Source organism: Phaenicophaeus curvirostris, unplaced genomic scaffold (genome assembly GCF_032191515.1).
Source record: "Phaenicophaeus curvirostris isolate KB17595 unplaced genomic scaffold, BPBGC_Pcur_1.0 scaffold_674, whole genome shotgun sequence".
In the NCBI taxonomy this organism is placed as follows: Eukaryota; Metazoa; Chordata; class Aves; order Cuculiformes; family Cuculidae; genus Phaenicophaeus; species Phaenicophaeus curvirostris.
The window spans coordinates 3,033-17,744 of record NW_027207188.1 but is presented as its reverse complement, the minus strand read 5'-3'; the positions used below and the strand labels follow the sequence as shown (position 1 = coordinate 17,744).

Here is a 14,712-nt window from a genome sequence, read left to right as displayed (position 1 = left end):
GGGGGGAGCTGCACCAACCTCCGCCTCCATCGGTGGCGCACGGAGACTCCTCCATGGGGCGGGGGCGGGGCGGGGGGGGGGCGAGGGGGGGGGGGCTGGGGGGGAGGGGAGGGGGTGGGGGAGGGGGTGGGAGACCAGTGGGGAAAAAAAAAAAAAAGGGGGGGGGGGAGAAAAAAGAAGGAGGCGGCGCGCCCCTCCCCCCCCCCCCCTTCAGCATCCCCGGCGTTGCCATGGAGACCGGAGGATGCGCCACGGGAGGGGGGAGGGGTCAAAAGGGGGGAGGGGGGGGGGAGAGGGGGGGAGAAAATTGACCCCTGGTGGGTTACCCCAAAATTGAGGGGTTTTTACCCAAAACCTGGCTTATTTAAAAAAAAAATGTGGCTTTTCCACCCAAAATAGGTTTTTTTTCCCACCAAATTGGGGGGGTTTCCCACCAAATTGGGTTTTTTCCCCACAAAATTGGGGGTTTCCACCCAAATTGGGTGTTTTCCCCCTACAAATTGTGGGGTTCCACCCAAATTAGGCTTTTCCCCAAAAAAATGCATTATTCCCCCCCAAATTGGCATTTTTCCATTGAGATCAGGGCTTTTTCCACAGAATTGGATTATTTCCCCCAACATCGGCTTTTTTTTTTTCTCTCCTGAAATTAGGGCTTTTTCCCCCAAAAATTGCATTATTCCCCCAAAATTCGATTATTTCCCCTAAAATTTATCCCGCCCCCCCCAACTGGCATTTCTCCTCCTCAAATTAGGGCTTCTCCCCTCAAAATTCCACCTTTTCTTCAAAAAACTAGGACTTCCCCCCCTCAAAATTCCACCTTCTCTTAAAAAAATTAGGGCTTCCCCCCCCTTTTTTTTGTTGTGAAAAAATGGGGCTTTTTTCCCTTAAATTAGTGCTTTTTTTCCCCAAAAAGCAGGCTTTTCCCCCCAAATGCGGGAGGTTCTTCACCCAAATTAGTCTTTTTCCCCCCAAAACCAGGACTCATCCATTATTTACACCAACAGATCAATTTTACACCATTATTTACACCCAGAGATCCATTTTACCCCCTTTACCCCGTTTTACCCCGCTATTTTCACCCCAACTGCCATTTCATCACATTTTTACCCCTAAATCCAATTTTTTTTACCCCATTTAGACCCAAACCCCAACTTGACCCAATCCTTTATACCCAACTTCCCATTTCACCCCCCCTTCCACCTCAAATCCCCATTTTACCCCAAATTTAACTGATTTTTACCCCAAATCCCCTTTTTTTGCCCCCAAATCCTTCTTTTACCCCGTTTTTGCACCCAAATCCCCCTTTTACTCCATTTCAACCCCCACGTCGCTGCTTTTTACCCCCAAATCCCCACTTTTTACCACCAATTTAACCAATTTTTATCCAAAATCCGCATTTTTTAACCCCTTCCCCCCGTTTTCACCCCCTTTTCTCCTCCCCGCAGTGCTCAGACCTCACCCCTCCCCGTGACATCACACCCACAGACCACACCAGCCCCTCAGCTCATTACTTTAATTGCTCATTTGCATATTTACACAGCCCCCCCCATAACAATGGGGGGGCTCCCATACAAAAAATAGGGGGGGCACGTTTTTGGGGTGACAGGGGCATGTTTCGGGGCTCCCAGACACCCCCCTCCTCCCCTTCTATGCCCTCAATATAAAGGGGGTGAATTTTGGGGTGAAAATCCCTGGTTTTACCTCCCCCTTGGGTTAAAAACCTTGGGGGGGGGGGGTTTAGGTCCCAAAAATCCACCCCCAATTTCCCTCGGATTCCACTCAAACTCCCATTTTACAACGTTTGGGGAGGGGGGGGTCCAGCCCCAGGGACCCCAAAATCCACAGCGAGGGCTCCTTTTCCCAGCCCGTGCGGAGCAGGAGCTTCTGTCCTTCCTCATAATCGTCCTAATCAACATTAACGAGGAGGCGAACAGCCTCGCACGCCCCCAAATCCCATCTAAATCTCCCCAAAAAACCAACTTCCTGATGTTTTGGGGGGGGTTTGGCCGCAAAATCCATGAAAAAGGTTGGTTTTCCTGGGAAACCCAAAGCAGGAGGTTCCATTTCTCCTCGTTATCGTCCAGATCAACACTAACGAAGCCGGGAATGGCCTCATCCACCCCCAGTTTCCCCCGGATTCCACCCAAAATCCCATTTCGCGACGTTTTTTTTGGGGTTTCCAGCCCCAGGGACCCCAAAATCCATGAAAAGGTTTGGTTTCTCTGGGAAACCCAAAGGAGGAGGATCCGTTTCTCCTCGTCACCGTCCACATCGGCACTAACGAAGCCGGGAACGGCCTCGTCCACCCCCAATTTCCCCCTCATTTCCCCCCAGAATCCCGTTCCGCAGCGTTCTCGGGGCGAGAGGGGGAAATTTTTCAGCCCCGGGGAGGCCAAAAATCTACGGCGAGGTCTGGTTTTTCTGGGCTGCGCGGAGCAGGAGCTTCCGCCCCTCCTCGTAGTCGTCCTGGTCGACGCTAACGAGCAGGCGCACGGCTTCGCGGCCCACGGCGCGGCGCAGCCCCTCGGTGAGGAAAACGCCTTTGAGGGCCTCGAGGAGGGCCCCGTTGAGGTAATCCCCCCAGAAAGCGTCCAGGTAGGAAAGCTCCGAGAATTTGATGTCGCAGAGGATGGAACCCAAATCCCGGGATTTGAGGATCCCGCTGGCTTGGCCGAAGACGTCGAGTTGGCGGCCGGGGCCACGAGGGCGGCTGGAGGCGACGCTGCGGCGCAAAGCGGAGTCGTGGTCGCAGTACTCGGCGCGGACGCGCAGGCGGATGTCTGGGGGGGTGAAAAACACGGGAAAAGGGGGGTTAATCCCAAAATATTGGGGGGGAAGAAGGGGTTAATCCCAAAATAGAGGCAAAAAAAGAGGGGCTTAATCCCCAAAAAGGGGGGTTGACCCCAAAATAGGGGGAGAAAGAAGGGTCTAATCCCAAAATGGGGGGGAAAGAAGGGGTTAATCCCAAAATAGGGAGAAAAGAAGGGGCTAATCCCAAAATGGGGGGGGAAAGAAGGGGTTAATCCCAAAATAGGGGGAAAAGAAGGGGCTAATCTCAAAATGAGAGGGCAGAAAGAGGATTTACTCCAAAATAGGGGGAGAAAGAGGGGGTTAATCCCAAAATAGGGGGAGAAAGAGGTGGCTAATCCCAAAACAGGAGGAAAAAGAGGGGGCTAATCCCCAAAAAACGGGGGAAAGAAGGGGTTAACCCCAAAACAGGGGGAGAAATGAGGGTCTCATCCCAAAACAAGGGGGAAAAGAAGGGTTAATCCCCAAAGAAGGGGAAAATGGACCCTGAATGGGGAGACTGGACCCCCAAAAGTGGAAAGGGGGGGGGTTAATCTCAAAAAAGGAGGGAAAGGGACCCAACAATGGGGGGCAGAAGCGAGAAAAGGCTCCACAGTGGAGGGACAGGACACAAAATAGAGGAATATAAAGAGCAACTGGCCCAAAAAGGAGCAATTCTTACTCAAAAAGGGGGAAATTAGGCCTAAAGGGATAAAGTTTAACCCCAAAAGAGGGAAAAGCGACCCAAAACAGGGCAAAAAGAGGGGAAACTGACCCAAAATGCAGGGGATTGGACCCAAAAAAGCAAGAAAGGGAGCGTTAACCCCAAAAGAGCAAGGAAAGGGATCAAAAACGGAGAGATTTGACCCCAAAAGATGAAAAAGGTGGGGCTAGTTCCAAAATAGGGGAAAAAGGGACCCAAAACAGAAGGAAAAGGGACCCAAAGGGGGACAAAAAGGCGGGGAATAGTCCCAAAGTAGGGAAGAAAAGGGGAGTTAATCCTGAAATGAGGGAAAAGAGACCCAAAATACAGAGATTTGAGCTCAAAAAGTGGGAAAGGGGAGGAGTTAATCCCCAAAAAGGGGGAGTTAATCCCAAAATAGGGAGGAAAGGGGCTCAAAATGAGGCAAAAAAGGACCCCAAACTGGGTGGAAAGTGGACCAAGGGCCCCACAAAGGCGGGAATTTGCCCCAGACCAGGAGTTTAACCAAAAGCAGAGGGTTTAGCCCCAAAACGGGGTCCGTACCGCAGGTGACCTTGGCCGGGGGCTCCGGGGGGGGCTGGCGGGGGGAGAGGGGCGGTTGCCCCCGGCTGCTGCGGCTCCGGCTGCTGCGGCGGCTGCGGCTGCTGCGCTTCCGCTTCCCAGAGCTGGAGCCTGGTGGGAAACTCGGATCAGCGACCCGTAACTGCCCCCCAGCCACCCCTAACTACCCCCTGCTGCCCCTCAATCACCCATAACTGCCCCCCAATCAACCATAACTGCCCCCAATCACCCATAACTGCCCCCCAATCATCCATAACTGCCCCCCAATCATCCATAACTGCCCCCTACTGCGCCCCAGTACCCATAACTGCCCCCCAATCACCCATAACTGCCCCAATCACCCATAACTGCCCCCTACTGCCCCCCAATCACCCATAACTGCCCCCCAATCACCCATAACTGCCCCCTACTGCCCCCAATCAACCATAACTGCCCCCAATCAACCATAACTGACCCCTGCTGCCCCCCAATCACCCATAACTGCCCCCAATCAACCATAACTGCCCCCTGCTGCCCCCCAATCACCCATAACTGCCCCCTGCTGCCCCCCAATCACCCATAACTGCCCCCAATCACCCATAACTGCCCCCTACTGCGCCCCAGTACCCATAACTGCCCCCCAATCACCCATAACTGCCCCCCAATCACCCATAACTGCCCCTGCTGCCCCCCCATCACCCATAACTGCCCCCAATCACCCATAACTGCCCCCTGCTGCCCCCCAATCACCCATAACTGCCCCCCAATCACCCATAACTGCCCCCTGCTGCCCCCCAATCACCCATAACTGCCCCCAATCAACCATAACTGCCCCCTGCTGCCCCCCAATCACCCATAACTGCCCCCCAGTACCCATAACTGCCCCCCAATCACCCATAACTGCCCCCAATCACCCATAACTGCCCCCCAATCACCCATAACTGCCCCCTACTGCCCCCCAATCACCCATAACTGCCCCCCAATCACCCATAACTGCCCCCCAATCACCCATAACTGCCCCCCAATCACCCATAACTGCCCCCAAGCCGTACCAGTTTCCCAGTTCTCCTGGCGGGGTTGTGGGGCGCCGGCGCTCAGGCAGCTCCCCACGACGGCCGGCCCGCAGGTGAAGCGCTCGGGTGAGACTGAAAAACCCCCCAAGCCACCCCAAAATCAGCTCCTACCCAACACCCGGGAGCGTGGGGAGCGGGGAATTGGCGGCTGCGAGCGACGCCGGGATGGGGGAAGAGTCATCGTTACCGGTGCGAGGCCGCTTGAAGGAGACGCAGTGGAGCAGGTCGTGGCGCGTGAGGACGCGGAGGAGCTGCAGCAGGTGCCTCACGTTGCCCTCGTCGCAGAGCCCGCGTCGCTCCAGCTCCAGCAGCAGCTCCACGCCGTCCCGCGGCGGAGCCGGCGGCGGCCGCAGCCGCTCCTCATCCTCGCCCCGCTGGTGGTGGTGGTGGTGGTGATGGTGGTGGCGGCGAAGGCGGCGGCAGCGGCGGTTCCAGCGCTCCAGGAGCTGCGGGGAAGCGGCCCCCTCGCCGCCCCACAGCGCGGGGTCCAGCGGGTGCGGGGCCGGGGGGGACTCGTCCAGCAGGAAGGAGAGGACGGAGACGTCGCTGGGAGTCAGCTGGGCCCCCACCACCTCGAACAGGCGGTGGAGCGACACCATCCCATAATAATCCAGGCATTCCTCTTCCTCCCAAGGGACTCGGGACATGGGGGAACCCGGGGAAAGGCGGCGGGAAGGCGGGGGGTTGGTGTCGTCCCCCCCACCCTGGGGGGAATGGAGCTGGGAAAGGGCTCGGAGGGACTCCACGGCCGGAGCTTGGGGGGAACGAGGGGGGGAAACGGAATTGGGGGGGGGGGGGAGAATGCTAGGGGGGGGTCAGGAATGAGCCAAGGGGACAAGGAGTGGGATGGGGGGGGTCAGGAATGACCCAAGGGGACGAGGAGCGGGATGAAGGGGGTCAGGAATGACCCAAGGGGACAAGGAGTGGGATGGGGGGGGTCAGGAATGACCCAAGAGGACAAGGAGTGGGATGAAGGGGGTCAGGAATGACCCAAGAGGACAAGGAGTGGGATGAAGGGGGTCAGGAATGACCCAAGAAAGAGAACAGGAAGGAGATGGGGGGGTCAGGAATGCACTGGGAATAGAAGAGGCGGGGGGAGGAATGGGAAAAAGGGGGTGGCAATGAGCAGGGGGACAGACGGACGGAAAGGAATGAGACTAGAGGGTCAGGAATGAGACCAGGCAGGTGGGAAGGAGCCTGGGAGAGGGTCCGGAAGGAGATGTGGCGTCTTAGAATGACCCGGGGGGAACAGAACCGGCCCTGGGGGAGCAGGAATGAGCCTGGAGAGGGTGGTTACAACCCTGGGGGGGCCACAAATAAGACAGAGGGGTCAGAAATGGCCCTGGAGGGGGGGGGTCAGAAAGGAGCCTGGAAGAGACAAGGGGGGTGGGGGGGGTGAGGGAAGCGACTCTGCCCCCCCTCCCCCCACCCAGGGACGCGGTGACGTCACCCCCCGCCGTGACCTCACCCCCCCGTCCCCCCCCGGGGGCCCCAGCGTCACTTCCCCGCCCCCCCCCCCCCAAATTCTGGAGGGCACAGACACCCCAAACCCCCCCATAGACACACCTTTCCCTTCCTCAACCCCCCCAGGAGCAGCCAGACCCCATCCCAGCCCCCTCACGCTCCCTCCCCAACCCCCTCAAGGGGACTTGAACCTCAGGGACCCCCCCAGCCCCCCCCTCAAGGACGTCGGTTGGGCACAGGGAGGCTACGCCAGTGGCGTAAGGAGAGAGAAACACCCCAGGGGGGCTACGCCAGTGGCGTAAAGAAGCACAGTCAGCATACAGGGCTACGTCAGCGGTGTAAGGAGAGAAAAGCACCACAGGGGAGCTACGCCCGTGGCGTAAGGAGAGAGAAACACCCCAGGGAGGCTACGCCAGTGGCGTAAGGAGGCGCAGTCAGCATAGGGGGCTACGCCAGGGGGTATAAGGAGGGACAGCCGGCGCACGGGGGGCTACGCCAGTGGCGTAAGGAGAAACACCCCAGGGGGGCTACGCCAGTGGCGTAAGGAGGCACAGTCAGCATATAGGGCTACGCCAGTAGCGTAAGAAAAGGAAAGCACCACAGGGAGGCTACGCCAATGGCTTAATGAGGCACAACCAACATATCGGGCTGCGCCAGTGGCGTAAAGAGGCAGAAGCACCGCAGGGGGGCTATGCCAGCAGTGCAAAGCAGCAGAAGCACCACAGAAGGCTACGCCAGCGGTGTAAAGAGGCTCAAGCCGCACAGGGGGCTACGCCAGCGGCGTAAGGGGGCACAGGGACCATAGGGGAGGCTACGCCAGCGCCGTAAAGAGGCAGAAGCTCCGACAGGCACCACTCCAGCGGCGTAAGGAAGGGTCACAGCCAGCCCCCGGGCCTCAGGGACCCCCCTCCCCACCCCACAGCGCCCGATCGCCCCGCGCCCCTCACCGTCACCGCCGCCGCCGCCCGCCCGGCTTCTTCTGGCACCTTCGATCGCTCTGCGCATGCGCGGCCCCCTCTGACCACGCCCCCCTCTGACCACGCCCCCTCCCGCCAGCCCCGTTGGCCACGCCCCCCGCGCCCTCCTCGCGCTCCCATTGGCGGCGCCGCCCCCGCCGCGCGCTCCCATTGGCCGCCCCGCCCCGCCTCGCCCCGCCCCCCGGCACGCGGACGCCCGGGCGCCGGCCACGTGACCCACGTGCGCGGGGCCCCGCGCTGCGCGAGCGGCGTAACGAATGGCGTAACGCGTGAGGGGGCTACGCGAGCGGCTTGAGGCGGGGGGGGGTGGTCCAGGCGGCACATAAGGGCCCTGCGAGTGGCGCACGGGGGCGCGGTGGGGGGGGGGGGGTTACGCTGCTGGCTGAAGGGGGCACCGGGAGGGCGCGGGCCGCGCGGTCGGCACAGCGGGGAGCGGAAGGGGGGGGCGCTGCAGGGGCTACGCCAGCGGCGTACGCTGTTTGCGTAGTGGCGCGCGTGCGCCCCCACGTGCGCGGCGGCCGCCGCGTGCCGGCGCACGTGCGCGCCCGCGTGCGGCGCCGCGTGCCGAGAGCCAACCCCACCCCCACCCCGGGGGGCGGGGGGAGAAGGGGGCGTGGCCACGTCTTGGCCCCGCCCACCCGAGGAGCGCGCGCGCTGTGGAGGGGGGGGGAGGTGAGAGAGAGGGGACCCGAGACTCTTGGGGGACCCCCACCCCCATAGAAGGGTCCCTGTGCCCCATAGCGAGGCCCCCCGGCCTCATAGAGGTGTCCCTGTGCCCCATAGCGAGGCCCCCCAGCCCCATAGAGGGGTCCCTGTGCCCCATAGCGAGGCCCCCCAGCCCCATAGAGGCCCCCCAGCCCCATAGAGGGGTCCCTGTGCCCTGTAGCGAGCCCCACCAGCCCCACAGAGGGGTCCCTGTGCCCTATAGTGAGGCCCCCCAGCCCCATAGAGGGGTCCCTGTGCCCTATAGTGAGGCCCCCCAGCCCCATAGAGGCCCTCCAGCCCCATAGAGGGGTCCCTGTGCCCCGTAGCGAGCCCCCCCAGTCCCATAGAGGGGTCCCTGTGCCCCATAGCGAGGCCCCCCAGCCCCATAGAGGGGTCCCTGTGCCCTGTAGCGAGCCCCCCCAGCCCCATAGAGGGGTCCCTGTGCCCCATAGCGAGGCCCCCCAGCCCCATAGAGGGGTCCCTGTGCCCCATAGCAAGGCCCCCCAGGCCCATAGAGGGGTCCCTGTGCCCTATAGCAAGGACGTCCAGCCCCATAGAGGCCCCCCAGCCCCATGGAGGGGTCCCTGTGCCCCGTAGCGAGCCCCCCCAGTCCCATAGAGGGGTCCATGTGCCCCATAGTGAGGTCCCCCAGCCCCATAGAGGCCCTCCAGCCCCATAGAGGGGTCCCTGTGCCCCGTAGCGAGGCCCCCCAGCCCCTCCGATATTGTGGTTGTTACGGGTGTCCCCAGCCCCACTGAGACCCCCCCCCAGGCCCTCTCAACTGCCCCCCCCACCACGGCAACGATTTATTAGGGGGGCAATGGGGGGTCCTGGGCATCCCCTGACCCTGGCGAGGGCAATAAAACCGGCCCCCGACCATTAACAGATGATATAAGGGGGGGAATTTACAAAGGGGGTGGGTAAAAGCCTCACGAGGGGGGAATGTTGGGTAAATGGGTTTAAAAGGCAGCATTGGTGCCCCCCCAGGCCCAGTCATGGAGTCCTGGGGGGATCAGTCCCCTCCCCCCCCCCCTTAAAAGAGGTGAAGGGGGAAAACGGGGGAGAAAAGAAGGGAAAGGGGTAAAATTGAGGGGCGAGAAGGGGAGAATAGGGGGGTAAAAGAGGGGAGAAAGGGGGAATGAGGGAAAAGGGGGGGGGTGGAAGGGGAGCGGGGTGAGAAACGGGACCCAAGAGGGAGGGAAGAGGAGAAGGGAAAGGGCTCGGCTCAAAGGACGCTGGGAAATGTAGTCCAGGCGTGGCGCGAAGGATGACGGGAAATGGAGGGGGCGGCTCCGAGCGCAAGGGATGCCGGGAGCGGTGTAAGGGGGGTGCGGCGCTGCCTGCCGGGCGCGCGCAAAGGGCGCTGGGAGATGTAGTTCTCCCGCTGGAGCGCAAGGGACGCCGGGAAACTGAGGCCGGGCGGGCCCCGCGCGCGGCGTCGGGCGCAAAGGACGCCGGGAGTTGTAGGCCCTGCGCTGGCGTAGAGCACGGCGGGACGTGGAGTCTGGGGTGGGCGCAAAGGATGCCGGGAAGCGTCGTGTTGCCTGGCAACAGCAGCCGCAATCCCGGAAGTGCGGCCTAGGGGGCGGGTCGCTTATGGAGCAGCCCCCCCCCCCCATCAGCTCCGAACCCCCCCGAACTGTGAAATCTTTATTGATTATTCCACGTCCCCCCCCCTCCTCTGACCCCCCGCTATTTACAGGCTGTCGATAAGGCTTCATTGAGGCTTCCCCCCCCACCCCACCCCCCCCCACCTCCCACCCTGAACCCCCAAACCGGGCCCTGCCCCCCCCCCCCCCCAGTCATGGAGGGGGGGGGGCCCTGAGCGCCCCTTCCCCCCCTAAATAGCAGAGATGGAGGGGCGGGGGGCAGTTTGGGGGAGACTGAGGGGGGGGGGGCGCAGGCGGGACCCCCCCCCTCCCCGCACCCAACAGGCACTTAAGAACCCCCCCACCCCCCCCCCGTTTTTGGTTACATAAAGCCGTTTGTACAGGGAAACCCCCCCAAAACAGGGACCCCCCCCCTAAAAGAGGGGACCCCCCTAGGCCCGGGGGGGGGGGGAAGGAAGAGGGGCTGTGCCGGCGGCCCCTCCTCCGTTTACATTTTGGGGAGAAAAAGCCATATTTTGTGCTTAAAAGCCCCCCGGGAGGGGGGGGGGGGAGTCTGCCAAGGTCCCACCCGGTTTTGGGGGTCCCACCCGTTTTGGGGGGCGTTTCCACCCCTTTTTGAGGGGATTTCACCCAGTTTTGGGAGTTTCCCACCCCGTTTTGTGAGGTTCCCAGATTTCATTTTCATTTTTGCGGCGTTTCCACCCGCTGGGGGGGGGGGGAATTTCACCCATTTTTTTTTTTTTTGGGGTGTCCCACCCATTTTGGAGCATTTCCACCCATTTTGGGGGGGTCACGCCTGTTTTGGGGAGGTTTTACCCGGTTTGGGGCATTCCCCAACCGGTTTTGGGGCACCCACACCCATTTCAGGCGATTCCCACTCAGTTTCAGAGCAGTTCCCACCCATTTTTGGGGGGTCCCAGTAATTTTGGGGGGTCCCACCCATTTTTGAGGGGGGTCCCACCCATTTCAGGTGATTCCCACCCATTTTTTTAGGGATTCCTGCCCATTTTAGGGGGTTCACACTCATTTTTGGGGGGGGTCCTCCCCATTGTTGGGTTCCCCCCCATTTTTAGGGGTGTCCCTACCCTTTTTTTGAAGATTCCCCACCCAATTTCTTGGGGGGCAGCGTGTGTGTGTGTGGGTGGGGGGTTCCTCCCATTTTTGGGGGGGAATTCCTACCCGTTTGGGGTCTCCCCACTCATTTTTCACGGGGGGTCCCCCCCATTTTCGAGGGGCTCCCCCCGCATTTTGGGGGCAGCCCACCCAAAGGCCACCCAAAGAAAGGGGGGGGGGTATTCCCCCCCCCAATCTGTGGCCCCCCCAAAAGGGGGGGGCCCATTCCCTGCATATCACCCCACTTGTCCCCCTCCCCACATTCCCCGCCCCCCCTCTTAAAGGCCTTGAGGGGGGGGGTTATACCCCTCCAACCCCCCCCCCCACAAAGAGGGGGGGGTCACCCCCCAAACCCCCCTCCTCGCACATGGGCACCGAGCCCCTTAGTTAAGGCAGCGAGGAGGGGGTCTGGGTGCCCCCCCATTCTTTACACCCCCCCCCCCAATGACGACCCCCCCCCCCCCCCTCATTCCTGGGTCTCGAGGGAGAGCTGGGCAGTGGCTCGCTGCAGCTCCCCCCCCGCGCCCCCCATTCCTCCCTCGCTCCAGCGACGCTTGAATCGCAGCTTCAGGGGGACCCGGGGAGGGGGCCCGGCGGGGGGGGCCGGCTCGGCGGCCTTCGCCCCCCTCCCTTCCTCCTCCTCTTCCTCGTGGCACTGGGGGGGTGCGAAGACTTCATCTTCCTCGTCCTCGTCCTCGTCCTCCTCGCTCAGGTCCGTCACCTCCACCGTCTCCTCCTCCGACACCGGCTCCACTTTGATGTGGGGGGGCTCCGCCGTGGACCCCCCGGCTTCTCCTCTTCCTCCTCCGGGTGGTAACGAGGATGAGGATGAGGATGAAGTCGCGGCCGCTGGTTCTTGCTGCTCCTCTCGCGCCTTATCCCGCTGCCGCCGCCCCGGAGGGGGGGGTTGAAGCTTGAAAGGGAAAGGGGGGGGCTCGTTTTGGGGAGGGGGGGGTTGCTGGGGCGGGGGGGGGGCGGCGAGGAAGAAGCCGGGGCAGGGGAGGAAGGCTCGAGGGCTGAGGTGGTAACTGTAAACGCTCCGCGCTTGAGCCGCCAGCGCCCGCTGCAAATCCTCGGGGCTGAAAGAAAAATGGGACCCCCCCCCTCCTCCGGAAAAAAGGGGGCTGAGGGTGGGGGAGGGGGCGTACCCCAAATGCGGGGGGGTGAGGGGCAGGGCGGGCGACAAGGGGGGGGGCAGGAGCCCCCCGTTCCCGGACCCCCCCCCCCCCACCCCCAGCGAAGGGTTCGCGGGGGTAAAGGCGGAAGAAGCTTTCGGGGTGGGGGGACAAGCGGGGCGGGGGGGGAGCCCCCAAGGAGCGGAACCCGCCCCCCCCCCCCGCGCCTGCAGAAAGCGGGGTGCCGGGGGGGGGCATGGCGGGGGGGTCCCCGGGGGGCTCCTCCAGCTCGGAGGCGGCCGAGGCGGCGTCGCTGCCGTCGCTGAGGGACCCCAAACGGCGCGAGAAGCGGGGAGGGGGCACGGGGAAGGGGGGCAGATGGGGGGGGTGGGGGGGCTGCTCCTCGGGGGGGGGGGGGTGAGGGGGGGGGCAGGGGGGAGACAGCCCCTCCCCCCCGGCCAGGGGGGGGAAGGGGAAAGGGGAGGGGGCGGAGGGGAGGGGGGGGGCGCTTTGGGGGAGGGGGGGGGCTGTGGGGGGGAAGAGGGGGGGGGGGGGTCAGGGTTAGGGGACAGGGAGGAGACCCCCTGTGTCCCCCCCCAACCCCCTGCACTGAGCACAGTGTCCCTAGTGCTCCCAGTACCCCCAATATCCCAGTGCCTCCTGCTCACCCCCCCCCACCCCCCGACTCCCTCGGGCTCCCATTATCACCAGTTCCCCCAGTACCCCAGTGCCTTCCAGTGCTCCCCAGTACCCCCCAGATCCCCCAGTGCCTCCTGCCGAGCCCCCCCAGTGCTCCCAGGATCACCGATACCCCCTGTCTCTCAGCACCCCGGTGCCTCCCACCCTCCCCGGTGCCTCCTGCCCCGCCTCCCAGGGCTCCCAGTCTCCCCAGTAGCGCACCGGGGAGCCCCAGTTCCAGGCAGGGGTAGTTCACCAGCACCAGTTTGTTGAAGTTGAACTTGTAGGTGAAGCGCTTCCCCTTGGTTTTGTGCAGGATCCGCTTGTTGTAGTAATAGCTGGGGGGGCACCAGTAAGGACCAGTAACCCCCGCAGCATCCCCAGTGCCCCCCAATACCCGCAGCATCCCCAGTGCCTCCCGCTGAACTCCAGGAGCCGCTTGTTGTAGGGATACCTGGAGGGGAGCGGTGCCCACCGGTGCTCCCAGTATCACCAGTACCCCCCATCTCCCAGCACCTCCTGCTTCCTCCCAGGATCACCAGGATCTCCCATATCCCAGTGCCCTCCAGTGCTTCCTGCTCCCTCCCAGTGCCCCCCAGTGCCCTCCCAGTGCCCTCCCAGTGCCTCCCAGTGCCTCCTGCTCCCTCCCAGTGCCCTTCTGCTCCCTCCCAGTGCCTCCCGGTGCCCTCCCGCTCCCTCCCAGTGCCTCCCAGTGCCCTCCTAGTGCCTCCTGCTCCCTCCCAGTGCCTCCTGCTCCCTCCCAGTGCCTCCCAGTGCCTCCTGCTCCCTCCCAGTGCCTCCCAGTGCCCTCCTGCTCCCTCCCAGTGCCTCCCGGTGCCCTCCCAGTGCCTCCTGCTCCCTCCCAGTGCCTCCCAGTGCCCTCCTGCTCCCTCCCAGTGCCCTCCCAGTGCCCTCCAGTGCTTCCTGCTCCCTCCCAGTGCCCCCCAGTGCCTCCTGCTCCCTCCCAGTGCCTCCCGGTGCCCTCCTAGTGCCTCCTGCTCCCTCCCAGTGCCCTCCCAGTGCCCTCCTGCTCCCTCCCAGTGCCCTCCCAGTGCCCTCCTAGTGCCTCCTGCTCCCTCCCAGTTTCCCCCAGTGCCTCCTGCTCCCTCCCAGTGCCTCCCAGTGCTTCCCAGTGCCTCCTGCTCCCTCCCAGTGCCTCCCAGTGCCTCCTGCTCCCTCCCAGTGCCCTCCCAGTGCCTCCTGCTCCCTCCCAGTGCCCTCCCAGTGCCTCCCAGTGCCTCCCAGTGCCCTCCTAGTGCCTCCTGTTCCCTCCCAGTGCCCCCCAGTGCCTCCTGCTCCCTCCCAGTGCCCTCCCAGTGCCTCCTGCTCCCTCCCAGTGCCTCCCAGTGCTTCCCAGTGCCTCCTGCTCCCTCCCAGTGCCCTTCTGCTGCCTCCCAGTGCCTCCCAGTGCCCTCCCGGTGCCCTCCCGCTCCCTCCCAGTGCCCCCCAAGCGCTCACCGGAGGGCACGGCTGAGCTTGTCGTAGTTCATGTGGGGTTTGCACTTGCGGGCGCCCCACAGCCGAGCCACCTCCTCGGGGTCCTTGATGACGAACTCGCCCGCGTCGCCCTGCCAGGCGATGACGCCGCGGTAGCGCTCCTCGCGCAGCAGCTCCAGGATGAAGTGCCAGAGCTGGATCTGCCGCGAGCCGGGGCTCGACTCCGCCTTGTACGCCCACTCAGGCAGCGCGAAGCCTGTGGGGAGACGTGGGGCACGGGCTGGGACCCCGCTATGGGGCAGGACTCGGGGGTCTGGGTGCCTGGGATCCCGCTATGGGGCAGGAATTGCGGGTCTGGGTGCCTGGGACCCCGCTATGGGGCAGTATCTGGGGGTCCTGAACACCTAGGACCCCGCTATGGGGCAGGACTCGGGGGTCTGAGTGCCTGGGACCCCGCTATGGGGCGGGAATTGGGGGTCTGAGTGCCTGGGACCCCGCTATGGGGCGGGA

General features: G+C 63.1%; 2 protein-coding genes across 2 annotated transcripts; both read right to left on the bottom strand.

Annotated features, from left to right (window-relative positions):
- Nucleotides 1-1,496: 1,496 nt before the first annotated feature.
- DEDD2 (death effector domain containing 2) lies at nucleotides 1,497-6,500 on the bottom strand. Its single transcript, XM_069883193.1, has 4 exons — nucleotides 5,291-6,500; nucleotides 5,083-5,175; nucleotides 4,034-4,162; nucleotides 1,497-2,780 (listed from the first exon to the last, which is right to left on the bottom strand). The coding sequence occupies exons 1-4, from the start codon at nucleotides 5,748-5,750 to the stop codon at nucleotides 2,401-2,403; spliced, it is 1,062 nt and encodes a 353-aa protein (XP_069739294.1). The 5' UTR covers nucleotides 5,751-6,500; the 3' UTR covers nucleotides 1,497-2,400.
- A 4,937-nt stretch (nucleotides 6,501-11,437) lies between these two features.
- Nucleotides 11,438-14,458, bottom strand: LOC138735289 (ETS domain-containing transcription factor ERF-like; the record flags this gene model as incomplete). Its single annotated transcript, XM_069883192.1, has 3 exons — nucleotides 11,438-12,614; nucleotides 12,988-13,103; nucleotides 14,224-14,458. Coding segments are annotated over 3 exons (1,118 nt in total), but the record flags the coding sequence as incomplete, so codon positions are not given.
- Between the last annotated feature and the right edge of the window lie 254 nt (nucleotides 14,459-14,712).

Excerpts from the sequence above, each read along its gene's own strand:
- DEDD2 (XM_069883193.1), bottom strand. The coding sequence starts at position 5,750 with ATGTCCCGAGTCCCTTGGGAGGAAGAGGAATGCCTGGATTATTATGGG. Across the intron at positions 4,163-5,082 it reads CCAGGAGAACTGGGAAACTG|GCTCCAGCTCTGGGAAGCGG; the intron begins GTACGGCTTGGG and ends GTTTCCCACCAG. Across the intron at positions 2,781-4,033 it reads CCCGGCCAAGGTCACCTGCG|ACATCCGCCTGCGCGTCCGC; the intron begins GTACGGACCCCG and ends TCACCCCCCCAG.